This window comes from Bactrocera tryoni, chromosome 3 (genome assembly GCF_016617805.1).
Source record: "Bactrocera tryoni isolate S06 chromosome 3, CSIRO_BtryS06_freeze2, whole genome shotgun sequence".
Classification (NCBI taxonomy): domain Eukaryota; kingdom Metazoa; phylum Arthropoda; class Insecta; order Diptera; family Tephritidae; genus Bactrocera; species Bactrocera tryoni.
This window is the reverse complement of record NC_052501.1, coordinates 19,615,041-19,633,753: the sequence shown is the minus strand read 5'-3', so window position 1 is coordinate 19,633,753 and position 18,713 is coordinate 19,615,041. Positions and strand designations below refer to the sequence as shown.

Sequence of the window (18,713 nt, the reverse complement as noted above, 5' to 3'; positions counted from 1 at the left end):
TTTTTTTAATTTTTTTTTAGCATTTTTTATTTTTATATATTTTCCTTTTAATTTTTCTTATTTTGCTAATTTTTTTAATTTTCTTTAATTTTTTTATATGTAGATTTATTCTTTAACTGCATATGTATGTTAACATTTTTGCATTTGCATATTGCTTCAAATATGTTCAGTTCTAGTAAACCTTTTACATATAATATTAAAAAACACATTTTGAACAATTCGCTAAATATGTTTATAAATATTTAAGTTTCATCGGAATTACAAAACTTCTTAAAAATGCATAAACTTCAGTATAATCGACATTTCGTATTACATTTTAAATATTACATAATAAATTGAGTAGTTCATATACATATATGTACGTGTATATACTGTAAAAATGTGCGCGCCAAACATTTTTTCGCTAACGTTGCATTAAATGTGGGCAGACAGACTACCGTGATGCGATCGATTTCGATATCTTATATATGTTTCTAGTTATTTTTATAGATTTTTTGTTATTTTTATATAATTTTTGTTTTATTTTTTTTTTAATTTTCGTTTCAATACAATAATAATTAATAATTTTTAATTTTTTTCCACTAAAAAGCGCTGGAAAATTATGTGTTTCATAAAAACACGAAACAGAAAAATCAAAAAATCTAAAATGGCATAAATATACATACACATATATATACATATATGTATGTTCTACCGAATATTAATGCACAATAGACGCCGCAAAGCCGCTGCTTAAAGTTAAATAAGATACTTAAATGTCTGCATTAAAATAACTTAATATACGAAATGTACAAATGCGAGCGAGTGTAAATATATAATATATAATTTTCATAAAAATATATTTTTTTTAATATATAATAATTAAGTAGGCATTAGAAATATACTGTAAGCATATTGGCGTTCAACAGTCAACAAAGTAAAAATATTTTTTGTTATTAAATATAATTTTGTATTTTAATATTTTAAGTAGATATATTTTTGTATGGAAAAATGTAAGTGCTATGGTTATTTATGTATGTATGTATGTGAAATATGTGCATGCGCGTAAAGCACTAAGAATCTGTCGTTCAACTATTTATGGCAAACAAAGCGCGCAAGTCTACAAAATGTAAGTACAGCGCACGCACCGCGCCGCCTTACTTATTAAAATTATCGATTTGCTGCAGCACCCAACTACGCGACGCCGCCGCGCTCATGTGCGGCGGGCAGATGACAACATGCGCAGGCTTGCCAGCAAAGCATTGCGCCTCGGCGCCAATTAAGGGTGACGGCGCTGGCAATTCCTTGCGCGGCGACGCCACTTTACTGATGTTGACGCGCGGTATGCCAGTTGGCTTGGGCGGCACCTCGGGGTTGCTGCGATTGCGCGCTGGTGGAGGTGGCGGTGGTGGACTGCTCGGACGCTTAATGCCGTCGCTGGACTCATAATCCGCGCGCTTCTCATTATCATCACTATAAATGGCCGAGTCACGGAAGTCATTCTCCAGACAAGCCTCCACGTTGTCTTCATACACGAAATCAGAGTTGCTGGCATCGCTGCTTAGCGTTGAGCTGGCGGCGCGCTTCTGGTCGCAAACGCTATCATTGGAGGAGGTGAGCGAGAAGACGGAATCGCGTTGCAGCGATGCATCGGAGCTGGTGTTGACATTGACGGTGAAGAGTGTACGCGGATCGGCGTAATCCACGTGTGCCATGCGCTCGCCCACCGCTTCACTGCCCTGACGGTGCAGTATGCTTTGACGACACATTTCAGTTACGTCGGAGACGCGTCGCTCAGGCGGTTTGTTGGAGCGTCCAAAACTGAGCGCGATATTATCGATGGATTTGCGCGCACGCGGCAATAAAGAATTGTGCGATGAGGATATATTCTCATGCGACGATTTGCTGCCCATGCCGATGGCGGTGTGTGTGCTGGTGCTAAATAAACGCTTCATTAAATTCTTTGGTATTGGGCGCGCGTAGATAGCTTCACTGTGCGAATTGCTGGTGTTGTTGGAGATCATTGAAATATTGCTAGCTGAAGCGCACTCAACATTGATGACTGTATTCTGACTGTCGCGTTTAAGCGTGCAGGTCGAGGAAGACGTGGAAGAGCCAGAGCTGTCGCGTTGATCCAGCGGCGGCACTTCAATTGGTTCGCGACGCAGTTGCGCCTCACCGCTGCTAGCACGCTCTGCCAGCATTTCGTTGCCAACTTTTTGCAGCGCGCCTTCTGGCGAGTAAACTAGTGTGACATAATCCGATTCTGGACGCGGCGTTGGTGGTGATTTGCGCTCGCGTGTCTTGCACTGCTGCGTTGATACTGAACGACCTAGCACCGGCGAGAATTTATACGGCACGTGTACATTGCGCAGCAGTGACTCGTAAATAGGCTCCACATCGTCTTCTTCGTCTGGCGTGGCTTGGCGCGTATCGTTAGCAGCTGGCTCACACTCAGATTCGAGTGGCGGCGGTGAGCGCGATGGCGGGCGCGGCGGCAACTCATTGAGCAGCGGATAGTCTGGCGACTCAGGACTGCCCGGCGCGCTACCGCTGCCACTACCACCGCTACCACCCTGCTCTGAGCGTTTGCGTTGCTGCTTCTTCTTCACTATGCGCTCGAACTCCTTATTCTGTTTCAATAGATCCAATATTATATCTGCGTCCTTCTTCTTCAACGTTGTCAACAGCTCCTCGCATTGCTTCTCCAGCTGCATTTGTATGCTATCAAGATTCTGCGTAACCGTCTTTGCATCTTTCTGTGCGCTACTGTTGCCAACCGCTTGTTTCTCTTCTAATAGATTTTCTGTCGACTCGGTTATCTTTAGCTCAGTTTTGGGCGCATCATCGAATTCACTCAAATCCATGTAGAACTTGGAGGTTTCCTTTGTTTTGCCAGTGCGTTGCTTCTTCAACGTGGCAATGCGTTTGGGTATCGTCTTGTGGTTGTATTGCTTCACCTCAATTGACTTGCTTGATTTGGATTTGCGCGCATCGAGATTCGTATTGCTACCGTGCAGCGACTCGTTCTCCTCATCTAAATCTTCACACTGGAAACTAATGCGCGGCACCGACTTGCTGCGCTCCTTCAGCGCCTTCAAACCGAACAGCGGTGACTTGGGCGAAGCGCATGCGCTGCGTCGTTGATCACGCATTATGCAGCTGGTCAGCTCCTCCTTCGCAGTGGCATTTTGTTTCACCTCCTTGCCGCTGCCGCTATCCGTGTTATCAGACTTCACAGCGCTTGCCTCATCGGCTTTGCCTTTATTCTTAATGACCGCGGCGAGTTTATGCAACGCAGGCAACATGTTATCATCGATGCTGTTGGTGCGTGCCAGCGGTTTGCCCTCTTTCGCTACCGCTAACTCATTTTCAGTTGTTGTAGTTGTTGGTATTTCACGTGCTGCGTTTTCGGCGAGTTCATTGAAGCTATCAAAGGATGTGGAATTGGTGACGGTCTTCCGTTTGAATTTCGAACATTTGCGTATCTCGCTGCGTCGGTACTGATTGCGTCGCTCCAAGTAAACGGGCGTTGTCGAAGTCGAGTGCAGACTCCACTTCCAGGTATTCTTGTCCGGTGTGCGGTCTGCAAGCAAGAAAGTAAGCACATTTAGTTTCTTATTTTCTTTAGTTATTTCAAGTGAAAAGTTGCTGTAAATAATAGAATTTATAAAAGCAGTCCGTGTGGCATACACAAAAATGTGGCACAAACATTTTGTGCTTGCTGTTGCAGCAGCAATGGAAATTTGCTTTAGATTTTGTGCAATGACGAATTAATATGTGTGTGGTGTTGTCGCTGCACAGACGCAAACAAGTCAACAGTGAAACGCGTAGATGAGATTCATTTACATATGTATGTATATACAAAGATGAGTGGCAATAATGGTAACCCCAGTAACTACCGGAACTGAGTTGATAATTTTACTATTTTATAAGTCCTTATGGTAAAGTGGTGTTTTTTCAATTAGTAGATTTAGTTTTGGGTACTTATATCCCACGCAGGGAGAGTAGAAACGGACTTGCTATATGTCCATCTTGGAAAACTTGCCCTGAAGTAATGCGAAAGCGGCCCCAGGACAGGATAAATTCAATGGTAGAAGAGAGGAGGGTTTTAGTGGGTTCACCACTCACGTAGGATGACGATCCTTATATGGCACGAAGACATTTAAAACCCTACTATGGCTAAAAAAAAGTGTTTATAAGTCTTGAGCTTCATCAAATGATTCGTGGGTAAAGCTATAGCTTCATGCTATAAAAGCACTAAAGGTTGTTCCTCGATGGTCGGCTTAGGAAACGTTATTCTACATAGTTTTCTGTTTCATTTCCGGCAGCTTTTAAATCCCAAAGTTGAGTAACGAGGTTTTCAAACAAAAGGAGACAGATAGGGACAGCAAACGAAGCCATATTTTTTCCCGCTCATCATGTCATTTCATCATGGAACGATATACGATCCAACAACAAGTCGAAATTATTAAAATTTACTGCCGAAATTCGGAGACAGTGACCTCAACTTTAAGAGCGCTAAGTCCAATTTATGGTCGTCATAATCGTCTTGTCAGCTGAACAATTGAGCGATTAGTGGAAAAATTTGAATCCACAGGCACAGTACAAAATGTTTTCGTGTCAGTGAGACAAAGAAGTGTCTGTGGTGTCGAGAATGTTGGTACGGCTAGCGCATCAATTGAGGAAGACTTAATTCAGTCTCTCACACGTCGTTCTTAAGCGTTGGGCATCTCTGTGGCGTTATTGTGGCGAATTTTGCGAAAAGATTTTGGCCTACATCTTTAAAAAGTCGAATTGACGCAAGAACTGAATCCGGTTGACCACCAGAATTTATGATAACCGCATATTTCTGGCCCGAATTGGATGATGTGGACTTGGTTAATATATGGTTCTGTGGTTCCAACAGAACGGCACCACAAGCCACACAGCGAATGTCACAATCGATTATTTGAAAACCATGTTTGGTGAACGTGTTATCTAACGAAATGGCCTCGTCAATTGGTCGCCTCGGTCGTGCGATTTGATGCCGTTATACTATTTCCTGTAGAGCTACGTGAAGTATATGGTCTACGCCAATAAGCCAGCGACGATTGATGAACTTCGCTCGGAAAGCTAAATTGCAGCAGTATCGGCCGATTTATGCTTTGGAAACCATCGAAAATTGGGTTCAGCGTCTGGACTTTTGCAAGCGTGGTGGCCATGCGAAAGGAATTGAGTTCCATACATAATGGCATCGTATGTACTTTCAGAGGAATAAAAAAATTCATTGATATCCCAAACTGTTTTCGCGTTATTATTGAAGAACATGTAACTAAGGTCGGTCTCGAACCCGACCAAGGCGGCTAGGGAGTCCCACCCTACCAATTGGAACCAAAGTACAGTACAGGGTCATGCACTCATGCTTTGAGGCGCTGATCAACGCACTGTATTGATCTACGTGCTTCTGGCAGAAAGCACCGTGAGTTTGGGCCTTCGTAGGCAGATAATTCACGCAAAACACAACGGACTCTGTGTCTACAGATTACCATTCATTCTAGAATCTGGTGATCAGGAATATTAGGATTTTTTTTTTTTAATTATTAGTCACGAAATAATTACTTATATTTTTGAATGTTACAAGAGATACTAAAAACAATTTATGGATAAAAAAAGTTACCCCAAAAACTGTGTCTGAAATATTTTTTCTAAGCAGGATGATTGTGTAACCTGCAATAATAATTTCCTTAATTATGGCATTGGGTCTTCAGAATGAAATTAACCTATTAACTATTAACCTTAGAAATAAAGGATGGATCGGAGGATTCATTCAAGAAAGCACCGCTTGGATACCCACGATTTATCAGTGGCCCAACTTCATCAGCTGTTCATTTTTGTAAATTTTAATTTTTTTATTTTTTGATTTCTGCCTGTATTCTTGAACTAGAATATCCCCTTAAGACTTTTTGGTTGATAATAAAACGAATGTAAAAAACAGACTACTTAATTAATTCGCAAAGAGCGAATAATTATTTTATAAAGCGTTCCACAACAAAACCAATAATACTTGTATAATAATCAGCTTCCCATCGGCAATAAGTACGAATTTACATATCAAAGATACATGCATTAAATTTCAACACTAAATCGGCGTACGCTCTTCTCTCAACAATAAAACTATACGCAAACCAAATGCAAAAAACACTAGATGAATTCATGATTAATCGCAGCTACAACTTATGGTGCTTTGATGTGGTGAATTATGGTGATTAGTTTTGAAAGCGATGACTGATTGTTAGTAGCAGTGTGCGCTACAAAACTCAGTAAGTATATTTGTATACATATGTATGTATGTATATATACGTGACAGTTAAGCAAGCAACAGCAATAAATAACACCAATAACAACAAGCTAATTGATTCAATTTGTGTACTTACTACTTTCGTGTTTAACCCTCTCACGGCCGATTTAACGAGTATTTTTGTTTGTTTGTTTGTTACGATATAAACAAAATTTTTGCTACGTTTCTAAACTTTCGTGTTAAATTGTTAGTTACTGTGGTGCGCATGTTCTAAAATTTTACTATTTAAATAAGCGGAATAAAAATATTTGTAGAAATGGAAACGAAAACGGAAGCATTAGCGTTGGCCAGAACAAGCAGCGCAGTTTATAACTATATGTTTAGCTGTTCGCAGTTGTTGAAAACTTTTGGGAGTTTGGTAGTGTTTTAAGTTTGATTGAATTTTTTTTTTTCAATTTCTAACACTTTGTTCTCAATTTTTATTAATTTTTACTTAATGTTTGTAAGTTTCTTTTTAGTTTTTATTATTTTTTTATTTTATTGTCATATTTTTTTAATTTATATAATTTTATTTTAATAACTTATTTTTAATTTTTATTATTTTTGCATTATTTCCATGAATTTTTATTTTAATGAATTTGTTTTTAATTTTTATAAAATACTTGTTAATTTTTATAAGTTTTTTTATTGTTATTAATTTTTTCTAAATTTTTGTATTATAATTTTCATTTTAATTTAATTATTTTTTTAATTTTAGTATTATATTTTTAAAATTTTATTTAATTTATTTGAAACTCTTATAATTTTTGTAATTATAAATTTTATCTTATTTTTATTTAACTCTATTATTATATTATTTAAATTCTATTAATTTTACTTTTTAATTTTTAATCTTTGAGTTTTAAATCTTATTATTATTTCAATTTGTCATTAATTTTTTTAATAATAATTATTTTGCTTACATTTTTTAAATATTTTGTTAATTCTTGCTATTGATTTTTTCTTAACTTTTATAAATTTCCTTTTAATTTTTTTTTAATTTTTTCTTTTAATTTTATTATTTTTCTGTAATTTTTATATTCTTTTAAGTTTTTTTTTTTGATTTTTTCTTAATTTTTATAAATTTATTTTTAACTATTATTATTATTTTTTAATTTTATTATTATATTTCTTTCAATTTTAAATAACTTCACTATAATTTTTGTACTTTTTTGTTATTATTATTATTTTTTTTTAAGTCTTTTTTTTGATTTTTTCTTAATTTTTATAAATTTATTTTTAACTTTTATTATTATTTTTTAATTTTATTATTATATTTTTTTCAATTTTAAATAACTTCACTATAATTTTTGTACTTTTTTGTTATTATTATTATTTTTTATAAATGTCTTCTTAATTTTGATTAATTTCTCTTTAATTTTCATATTTTTTAGTTGTTATTAATTTTTACAATTTTTTTCAACTTTTATTATTATTTTTAACATTTTTATAATTCTTTTTTTTATTTTCATTAAATTCCCTTTAATGTTTTCTTAATTTATATTATTTTTTTTAATTTTGAATAATTTTATTCAATTTTTACTATTTTTTTTTGTGTAAATGTTATTAATTTTTTAATAATTTTTTATATCTTTCCAAAGTGGCATAATTACTTAGGTTTTTATTGTTTTATTATTGTAGAAGCGTGCCATGTAAGCTAAACGCCCTTATTCCACTGTAAAAGGAGGGAGAAACAAAAAAACTTGTTTGGGTAAAAACGTAAAAATGGGTAAATGTTAGTTACTATATACAGGATAATGTTAAGTGATTACATTTTATGCTAACTTCTTATGTTAAGGACGAACACAATACAAATAAATGGTAAATATGGGAAAATCAATGAAATTATATTTTAAAATGTTTAAATTATGATATGTGTTTAAGACAGACGATTTAATTTCGTTTTATTTAATTTATTTTTGACAAAACGATTTTTCGAAATTCAAGTTTTGAGTTTTTTGAAAGAATAGTGAGTGAACACTTTGACACTTTGTATATAATATATACACTGAATTAGGTATCTGTATGTATAATAGGGCGACTATTAACTTCCAAGTTTATTTTTGTTTTGAAAACGTCGGGCTGAAATTTCAGTTTTTGTTCCAAAAAAAGGGTCCAACGTAAAAAAGCTCTTTATTTTCAAGTTAAATATAGTACAAGAAAGAGTCCTTATATTATCCGAAGATAAAGAGGCTCGAAAGTTATCATTTTATATTAATTAGCGATTAATAATTTCAATAAAAATTCAAGAAGTTTTGCTGTTATAAAAGTTTTGACAAAGGGTTAAGAAAAAAATAAACGGAAGATTTAAGACACAAACCTGCAGGCAAATCAATAATAAGATAGAAATAGCGAGCAAATGGATAAGAAAAAATATAACATAAAATATTTGGGCTTCAGGTTAGGATAAAAAAAGTAGTGAAACAATGTAGCTTTATGGTGGGGGTCTGCTTTCAATGGCAAGTACTATACATCAGATACTAAAATTATGGATAAATTCGGTTACAAAATATCATACGCTAACTTGTAATTTATGACAATAGGGATATGCCACTTTTGGGGAGCTTCCAACAAACAACGATTCTGTCACTGTTACTAACAATAAAGCTAAAATAGCCAAATCCACTCAGGATGAATTCGTTAAGCACCCCTACTGACTGTGTAAAAATGATTGAAATCGGAAGATAACCTCCCCGCTCCCATCCCAAACAACGCTGCTGTTAAAAGCTACTAAAAGTGCTATAAATCAACAACTTAATACGCCAGAGACATTAAATTTTTCCACTTAGATGACATGGGAGAGATTTATGGGAGCCGGCGAGCCTAAAATCACATATCTGCCTTTAAAGTAACAGAAGAACCATATGATTGGTGATTGTATGTGAGGTACTTTATGAAACCCAGAGAGCATTTTTTGTATGTGGCATGTTAATAGTATGCAATACTAGAAAAAAAGATAAAATCGGGTCGATATTACCCCAACTCCCATATATCGTATATTTTGTGTGTATACATAAAATTGTTTGGATTTCGATCCTCTGGTTGACGTTTTATACATTAAAGTATATCCCTGCCTTTGATTCTTGCAAGTTGTAACAATATAGAAAGTTCAATTGCTCCCGAACTTAGCCATTCCTTACTTGTTTACTTTCTTTTACTGAAAATTATATCACAAAAAAAAACAAAGATCGTGAAAATATTCACTGTTAAGTTTTAACCGAAGATAATTTCCAAAAGCATGTCAACTTTACACCTACAGCTCAAAACTGATTCCAGGAACTATCCCATGACTTGTTCCAAATAATTAATTGCTTGCATTATATGTTGCATGTCAATTTTGGACAAACAAATTTCGTATGTATTAGATTTGCGCATTAATTTTCAGCGTTGACAGCGATAAGAAATAGCTAACCGAAAAAAAGGGCTACACTGCGCACGCTCAACGCCAAAAACTATAAATCATTTGTGTGGCAAGTCAAAATGTGCCAATTATCTGTGAATTTCCCTAAGCGCAAATATTTCCCTATTCACATATTCGTGCATACCACACTTCGTGGCACAAAAACCAAACAGAAAAAAATAAAAAGCGACATAAAACCAAAAGAAAAAAAAATAAAATAGAAATAAATAAAAAGAGTAACTACACTTTGGTTAAAACAATTGCATACTAACATGCTTCAAATAAATTGCTTTCTCGACACATATTTCTTGGTTTCTACCTTTTTTGCTGTATAACTGTCACCTCAACTTTTACACGGCGGCGTATGGTGAGGCACAGAAGCGCCACATTGACGCCGCGACAAGTTACAATGAAAGGAAAAACTTTCAATTTAAATCAACAAGAAAAATAAAAAAATTAAAAAAGGCGAAAAGCCAAAGGAAATAAAAAACGGAGCGTAGACAGGCGACATGACGAAGTTGGAAAAAGAAAACGAAACGAAACAATTGAAGCAAGTTGAATTCCATAGGAACTTACTTATGTAAGCAAAATGGCCAAATGGAATAAGCATGAATTTGTGTACCTGAAATAGGTGTATGTAAACAAATGTACATATGTGAAAAATAAAAAAAAAATATAAAAATAAAAAAAATAACAAAAAAATTTAAAAAGATCGGAAAAAATTAAAAGGTATAAATTAAAATTTTTAAAAATTATAAGGAATAAAAAAATATTTTAAATTATGAAAAAATATATTAAAAAAATCGAAAACAAAAATAAAAAAAGTGAAAAAATTATAAAAAAAATCAGCTTCAAAAAAATTATTGAAAAATCGAAATGCGCGCGAACTAAACATGACCAACTACCAAGCGACTGCTGTTGTTGCCGCCAAAAACAAATAATTTCAGCAGTTTTGAGCGTTAACAGCGGCTACCGCTTCCCGTTATTTACGTATGCATGTATGGGTATATGGCACTGCCGCCCAACTGCCTGCAGCTCATAAGCAATGTGTGTGTGTGTAAGTACATATGTGTATGTGTTTATTTTTTGTTTTTATGTGTGCATTTTCATACCTTCCTCATCGCCCAACTTGTAGACCAACTCCTTGGCGCGATTTGGTATGTTGTCGAATTTCTCGAGTATGACTCCTTTAATGTGTTGCGCCCAGAGACGTTTCTGGTCACGATTTTTGGCTGTCAATTTGATTTGATTACGCGGCTCATGGTAGGGTATTACATAAAAGCTCGTCGGTTCGCCGGGTAAATGTTCGCTTAGCATTAGATTATTTTGCTGTGTGCGAGAAAAAACGAAAGCAAAACAGTTGAAAGGAAATGAATGAGTGCAAAAACAAATATAGAAATTTATAGTAAAAGTAAAAATGCCACTATCGAAATGGAAAATGGTGTGGCGAAGACACGTGTTTTCTTTGTAGACTTTATGGTTATATAACTTACGTGTATGTAACTCTTGAATTGCAGACGATTATCCTCTTTGGACTTAGTAATGATCAGCATCGTGTCGAAAAGGAAGACCATGCGTGGCTTATTGTGTTCCATGAGGAGACCCTCTTGGCGGAGTTCGCCCAAAACGGTGAGTTCTAGGAAAATAATTCAAGTGAAAATAATTAGTTAGAGATGTTATAAATAGGCTTAATATTTAATGAAGAGCAAATATTATATAACCATCATATGTAATATATCACTTTTTATTAAATATAACTTATTTTTAGCATTTTTGCAATTTTTTAAATTTTTCAAAATTTTTATTTTCAAAACCAATATTAATACTTTATATTAGGATGGCAACTACGTTTCAAATATTTAACCGCGTGTTAATTTCTTAAGCTTTTCATAAGCTTATTACGATTTTGAAATTTTTATGTAATATTTTTGTAAAAAGCTTACTAATTAAATTTCATAGTATTCACACTTTCCAACTCTGAAATATGTATAATATTTTTTGTACAAAAAACTTACTAACTAAAATTCATAGTATTCACACTTTTAAAATTGTTTCTTTCCATTTATGTCTACATTAAATACATCTGGCAACCCAATAAAAGTTAATAATTTAAAATAAACACAAAATTTTGTTCTAAACAAACAAAATGAAATATTATTTTTTAGCAAATAAGTAAACATTTTCATATTACTAATTTAAGTAAAAAAATAATTTTAAAAAAGTGGCAACTCCGAAAATTAATATTTGTAAAAACAAGTGTTCAAAAGTGTTTTATCCCTATTGCGAATTTTTATTGCATTACTTTTTTTAAATTCATATGGCAACTCTTTCCTAGTAAATTTTTTTTTCAAAATAACACCAACACTGACTATCAGTTAAAAAACAATGTAATTGCTAATATTAATTATTACTGGTAATAGTTTTTCCTTAATTTTATTTTCAGTATCAAAACCATAAACTTCATACACATTTCTTCTTCTTTGAACTCACCTGGTCCCAACCAACCGTCCAATATACCAGATAGTTCTTTAACTCTTATTTGTTGCTCCAACTTACGCTTCACCTGATCGATATTACGCGCCACTTGCCGCATGATTTCGTAGGCTTGCAACACTTCCTTCACATCGCAATGCTTACGAAGGTTCTGAAAAAGAAATAACAAATGGATGTGAGTAAATTTATAGAAAGTATTTGTAGGGTGCTTACGTCCAATAGCAGATGATATTTAAGTATACGTTGCACCGGCTTCAGCAAATATGAGCCGAGTGGCAATTTGTGTTGCAACATTTTTTGTGTGGACGTCAGCAGTGCGTTGGTGTGTGTGGCCTGTAACAGTTTGGTCAGCAGTGATATGGCTTCAGGATAACTTGTACTGTAAGGAGAGGAAGAAGAGAAGAAATCGTTAACAAAGACTTCACATTAAAAACTTCTTAAAATATTTACGAAACTTAAATTATGAAAATGTTTTGGTAATAAATACGAGTATATCTTTTTTGTTAGAGGAGCTAGTTCTTAATAAACATAAAATTTATAAAAACCAAAAACTGGGGTATTCTGATTTTACTCATAAATTTTAAGGTCATTTTGAGAAGTTGAAAATTCTGTCCTATGAAAACTTATAGGATTATTTCATTGAACTCGTAGTTTTGCCGAAAATCGAGATAACCTTTCGTTAACCTTAAAAATTCAACCACCCGCACCACAACTTCTTCCCGACCTCAGATCGTCCGAAAATTATTTTTCATTTCATTTTGGTTATTTTATTTTGCAATGAAGACGTTAAAAAGGGATGTTCTAAAAATGGCATCACCAAAGTTAAAGACACAAACTTTTTATGGGTAAGATTTTTGGCGAATAAATATTATATTTTAAATTCAAGTTTAAAAATTCTTAAAAAAAGTGAAGTAATTTGCAATGTGTAATTATATTTGTATAATTTTGTTAAGAGTGGCAGCTCTGTTCAACGAATATTTTAACGCAAGCGCTTCAGAAAATTTCCGGCGTTGTAAATGTAGCGAATAATTTTCCTTCATTTGATATATGTATGTATGTACGTGCTTTTAGAATTTGGGCAAAGGTGGCAACCCTTTTCTGCCAACATTTAAATGCATGCTTTTCAAAACATTTTTTTATTGAACGTTGTCGAATTTCCAATTTAATTATTTATTTTTTATTAAATTATGTTTCCTCAGGTGGCAACTCAGTAGCAATTCAACATTCCTAATTATGATTTAAGGCTGTCAATTTTAAAATAATTTTCTATTTTACAATAAGTAATCATGTATTTTTCTTTAATTGTATTTTTGTTAAGCGTGGCAACTCTGTTAAATTAATATTTTAACGCTATAATATATGAATATTTTTGTACTGTAAATTAAGAGAATAATTGTATGTTATATGATATATGTACGTACATATGTATGTGTGTATATGTATGTATGTATGTATGTATATAGAATTTGAATAAAGGTGGCAACTCTTTTCTAAGAAAATTTTAACGCATATTGAAAATATTTTTGTTTTATTAAACAAATATGCAAGTTAGTCATATATGCATTTTTTTTTAGTAAATTGTGTTTGTACTCAGGTGGCAATTCAGTAACAATTCGGCATTTCTAATAACGATTTTTGGCTGTCAGTTTTAAAAGTATTTCTTATTAAAAAAAAGTATATCAAAAAGTAATAATATATTATTTGTTTTATTGTAGTTTATTAAGGGTGGCAACTCGGTTCGATTAATATTTTAACCCAATCATAAAGAAATATTTTTTGGACTGTAAATTAAGAGAATAATTTTATGTTATATGATATACGTTTAGAATTTGAATAAGGGTGGCAACTTTGTTTGATTAATAAATTAACGTACGCATTTAAAAATATTTTTTGGACCGTAAATTAAGAGAATAATATTATATTAGGAATTGAATAGAGCTGTGGCAACTCTATAGTGGCAACTCTTATTATTATTAACAACATTTTTACGAAGGTGCTTCAAAATATTTGTTTTATTAAAAACTGTAAAATTTGCAATTTAAAAATTTATTTTTTACTAACTTGTTTTTTGGTCAGGTGGCAACTCTATAAAAGACAACTTTATATTTAATTTAGAATTTTCGGTTACGAAGCCAACAAAAAGAAATCGTTATACCGTTCTCCTGACAGTTTGGTCTACATATATATTCCAAGAAGAAAATTCGTTTCCTGCACGGACATTCGTAACTGTGGAGGGTATTCTAGCTTCAACGCAACCAAAGTTCGCGTTTTTTTTTGTTTTTTATGAAATCTACCTATATGTCATATTGCTATATAAAAATGTGCTCCTCTTTGGGAACACTATGATTGTTCAGTTGAAAAACAACATTTGAGATTTAACAACTCAATTCGAATTAATTTTGAACTCTATTCCGAGTCAAGCTTAAATGTTTATTGTCTTACTAATCATTTCTTCTTATTTTTTTATTACTCCGACAAACAAAACAAATATGTACTTATCGCCCAATAAAAATCACCATTGTCAAATTGAGAATTCCAACCGCTGGCAGGGTCACTGCAAACAAAAGTTTCAAATGCCAGCCAAAGTGCAACTGTCAAAAACGCAAAGCTTTAGCAATAAAAAATATGCAAGTACAGCACATAAATTGCACTGACAGTAGGAGTCAAATACCAAAGCGACAGAATGTCACTCAAAGCGGCCAAGGCGAGCCTGAGGGTGGTGAGGCGCTGCAGCCCGCCATTTGGTGGCAGCGTGATGGCAGCACCAAAGAATGCAAATCACAATCATGAAATCGTCATTTTTACATTTTTCATTTACTATTTCTTGCATTTGCTTCTGTTGTTGTTGCCAATAAGAGATTCCAACACGGTGTGCCGTGGCAACTTGCAAGCATGCAACAAGTACTCGAAACGTGTTTTGTTCGCCTGTCAGCGTGCACTCAACTAACTGACAGTGACAGAAAACAACCGCCAGCGCACTGATAGCGCAGCACTCCCACGAAAGCTTTGCAGCGCAGTTTTGCACAGTTAGCCCAGAACTGTCTGAATGGCTTATTGGTAATGTCATCACTTCATGCTGAATATCTATCAGCGAATCTAGCGGAGCTCAAGACTCCAACTATGCCTCCAAGTTGTAGTAAATATGAATGCCCTCGAAGCGTATAAGCGCAAAAACAATAAAAATAACAATAACTATAACAACAAACAGACAGCAAGTAAGAAATAGATGGCGTGTTTGACAGCAACGAACTTCTAAGCAGCCACCAATCTAAGCGACCATCCATATCCACCAGTTTGGTTACAGCGCTGCGCGCTTTTGGAGGCAGCTAGTGGAGCAGCACTCAGCGCTTGTCTAACTGTCTAGCGAGCAAGCTAACTAGACACCTATCTGCGTGTATGTTTTGTGTGTTTGTGGCGGACGGCATGACTGTCTGCATAGTTAACTGGCTGCTTGATTGCTTGGCCGACTAGCTGGCTGGCCGTTTGCCAAATGAAGTAACTGGACTGTCGTCTCAACTGGCTGCGTGTCTATCGCTGTTATGCTATCACTCGCTGCACTGCTGTCTGCCACATTCGCGTTAGGCCAGCAACTAAGTTCTGCAGGCAATATTCTAGCTATCTGCACAGTGTCTACTAAGAAAGTTGTGTGCACACAATGGGAAACCGCAAAAGCGCAATTTTTCTTCGCTTTTCTAATTTCTACCTTGTTGTTCTCGTAAAGAAATCAAGATCAGCGTTTTCTTCTGGTTTAGTTTCTTATTGTTTTTTTTTTCTGTTTTAAATTTCATTTATTTCTCTTTTTGTTTTACTAGAACACGCTTCTACCACTTTCATGCTCTGTTAACTGATTAACCATGTTGGGGCATCGTAAAGCTGGCTAGCGCTGTTGATGTTGCCATGCACCATTGCTTTTGGTGTGCAAATAAAATTTAATTTGGTGTCCGTTCGGGTGAAAAGAAAATCGTATGAATTTGAAATAATAAAATCAGCCACACGAAATTGGCAAGTCGCTTGTGCGAAATCTGATTAGACAAACGAGAAAGAAGCGGCAATACATGTTTATATGTATTGAACAGGAAATTACAAAGAACTAAAAAACTATTGACCGATCATTAGACATGCAAGGCCCAGCTAAGCATTATTCCTGCATTCAAGCAGTTTTTCCTTTTATGTGTTATTTTTTATTAGAAACAGTTGTATTTCTCTTTCAGTTAAATTTTGGTTCTTTTCCTTTAATATTCCTCAACTTTTTTGGCGAAGTTTTCAACACTCTCCTAAATGTAGGCAACGTTTTATTTTCAGACATGTTTTAGTACAGTCGCACACTTAATATGCAATAGCAAAACAGTGAAGTAAAGTGTTTGACGTAGTTAAAAGCAACTTTCGGTATTATTATCGTTCTTTTACGCTAAAAGTAAGATAACGTATAAGGTACGGCTAGTTTAGAATTCTAAAAATATCGGTTTTCAGCCTGTCAAATCTCTTATGCCGTCTTAGCTTTTAGATTAATGTGAAACCTAAAATAAGTTTTCTCAGAATGTCGTTTTTGAAATCGGGCGAAGTCTAACGCATGAATACATTATACAATTTTAACTCTAGTTTTACAGTTACATTCTCGATTGATTGAATTGCTTTTTTCGGTCAGAAATTTTTACTTTTTTTACAAGTCCACCATTATCCGATTGGATGTATTGCTAAAAACATATCGTCACCTGAAATGCAAAATAACGTATCATCAAAAAATTCGAAATTGAGTGCCTTATTGATTATGATTTACTACTTCAAATTACAAACATAATATTACATATGTCCAACATTTTCAGGTTCTGCGCTCAGTTATAAACCAGTTTTAACCAATATTAAAAATTTTTTTCACTTATGTTCCATTTTATGCCGTGTTTAATTCATGCACTGTAAATTTCCGAAAATGTTGTTACGTTATTTTGCATTTCAGGTGACTATATTTATTTACAACAAAGTTGTAAGGGATTAGGTTGTTAGGTGGGATGTATGTCTGACGACGAACCTAAACCTTTAGGAGGACGATTGAAACCACAGAGACTAAAATTTCCTCAGGAGTTCATCAATTGCATATGCGAGACATCGCCAAGACACCCTCGGCAAATAGTTGCGAATATTTTCCTCCATTTATTTGCATAGAGGGTGTTCTATAATATTTTCTCACCTTGGCAGTTTCTACAATATGCGTTGTATGGTGTCCCTAGTCTCCTGCATGTCTCCAACAGGGCAACGAAGTTTTGAATTTTAACAGTCGGCATGTACGGTCCTTATGCCGCATGTTTTTTTGATTTGTTGAGCAATCTAATCTATAACACAGCTCAATAATATCTAAAACATGTTTGTCGATTAAATATCTAGAATTCGCCAGAATCGGAATCGTATTGTAGGGTATTGTCTGCTCTGAGTAGCTAATTTGCTTCACAATTACTAGAAATATTATTATGTCCTGGAACCCATTACAGTGAAATAGGTAGTTAAACCCATAAAGAAATCAAGATCAATGGATTCTTTCACTATCTTCGATAGACCCTAAGACATTTTAGTGATTTCAAAGCCGCTTAGCTATCTGTAGATATAAACATATTTCGTGTTATGGTCACACTCTATGTTAGAATAAGTACTTTTTAATTACTGTGATCACCGCTTGGAAAACCGAGCACTGCTCTGGTAGTCGAAAGACGTTTCTGGTATCTATTTTTGCAGAAAAGACACAACCTTCCACTCGATTATCTACTGTGGACCCATCCGTATAGACACTAGTCCCTGTTTCTCTGTCCATTTCACCCCTATGCCAATCTTCTCTGGAAGGGAAGGCGGTATTGGGAATTGAATTTAAGTTTAATTCTAAAGAATTTCAAAAATGCTTTGTATTAGTTAGAAACGGGTACTTGTTTCTTAGAATGACCTTATTACAGACGACTATTAGGAACGATTCCCTCAGTGTAAGAGCTGACTTTGCTGCGAGATGTTTACTGAACAAGTATGTGAGAAGTAAATGTAAAATAATATTATAGAGATTAATTTTTTTCAGTTAGGACGGGTTCCAAGCATCACTGTCGTTCGGAGAGGTTCTCTTGAAAAAAAAAACCGCAATTTTGTTTCAAAATTTAAATTTTTCTCATATCCTTAAAACAGCCCGAAAAAGGGGATTCAATCTTTTTTCCTTAATACCATAATAAAATGTTTAAATTTGTAAATTTTCTGTCTTGTCCTTGGATTTTCACTTACCAATATGTTGTGTATACATCAAATCTTTCGCGCAATTCTATAAAACATTTCGCTATTTTTCCTGGGTCCATACCAGAGTTGATTAACTGCTTCAGGAGCGTCGAGTTGAACTCATAAATCTCTTCAATATTTGAGAAGAGTATTTTCAGTTCGTCATAACGTAGGCAGGCACGTTCCCTCCAATCCGATAGATAACTGTAAAATGATATTAAAAAAGTTAAAAATTAAAATTAAGATAAATATTCCGAAATATTTTTTTGTGAAATGACTAAG

At 34.3% G+C, this 18,713-nt stretch overlaps 1 protein-coding gene across 3 annotated transcripts in view; it reads right to left on the bottom strand.

The window, feature by feature from the left end:
• Nucleotides 1–208: 208 nt before the first annotated feature.
• Nucleotides 209–18,713, bottom strand: part of LOC120770289 (rhoGEF domain-containing protein gxcJ) — a 241,333-nt gene continuing 222,828 nt past the window's right edge. The window contains exons 3-9 of one of the 3 annotated variants that reach the window (XR_005704921.1): nt 18,441–18,635; nt 12,405–12,570; nt 12,189–12,342; nt 11,192–11,334; nt 10,811–11,027; nt 6,396–6,540; nt 3,476–3,565 (exon numbers count right to left, since the gene is read on the bottom strand). Coding sequence is in view for 2 of the 3 variants with exons in the window: in XM_040097626.1 (XP_039953560.1) it covers nt 1,137–3,565; nt 10,811–11,027; nt 11,192–11,334; nt 12,189–12,342; nt 12,405–12,570; nt 18,441–18,635 (3,304 nt within the window). In the remaining variant the exon portion in view is untranslated. Of the gene's footprint in view, nt 3,566–6,395; nt 6,541–7,896; nt 7,974–10,810; nt 11,028–11,191; nt 11,335–12,188; nt 12,343–12,404; nt 12,571–18,440; nt 18,636–18,713 lie in introns of those variants that run through there. The other 2 variants (XM_040097626.1, XM_040097627.1) reach the window with 2 other exon arrangements.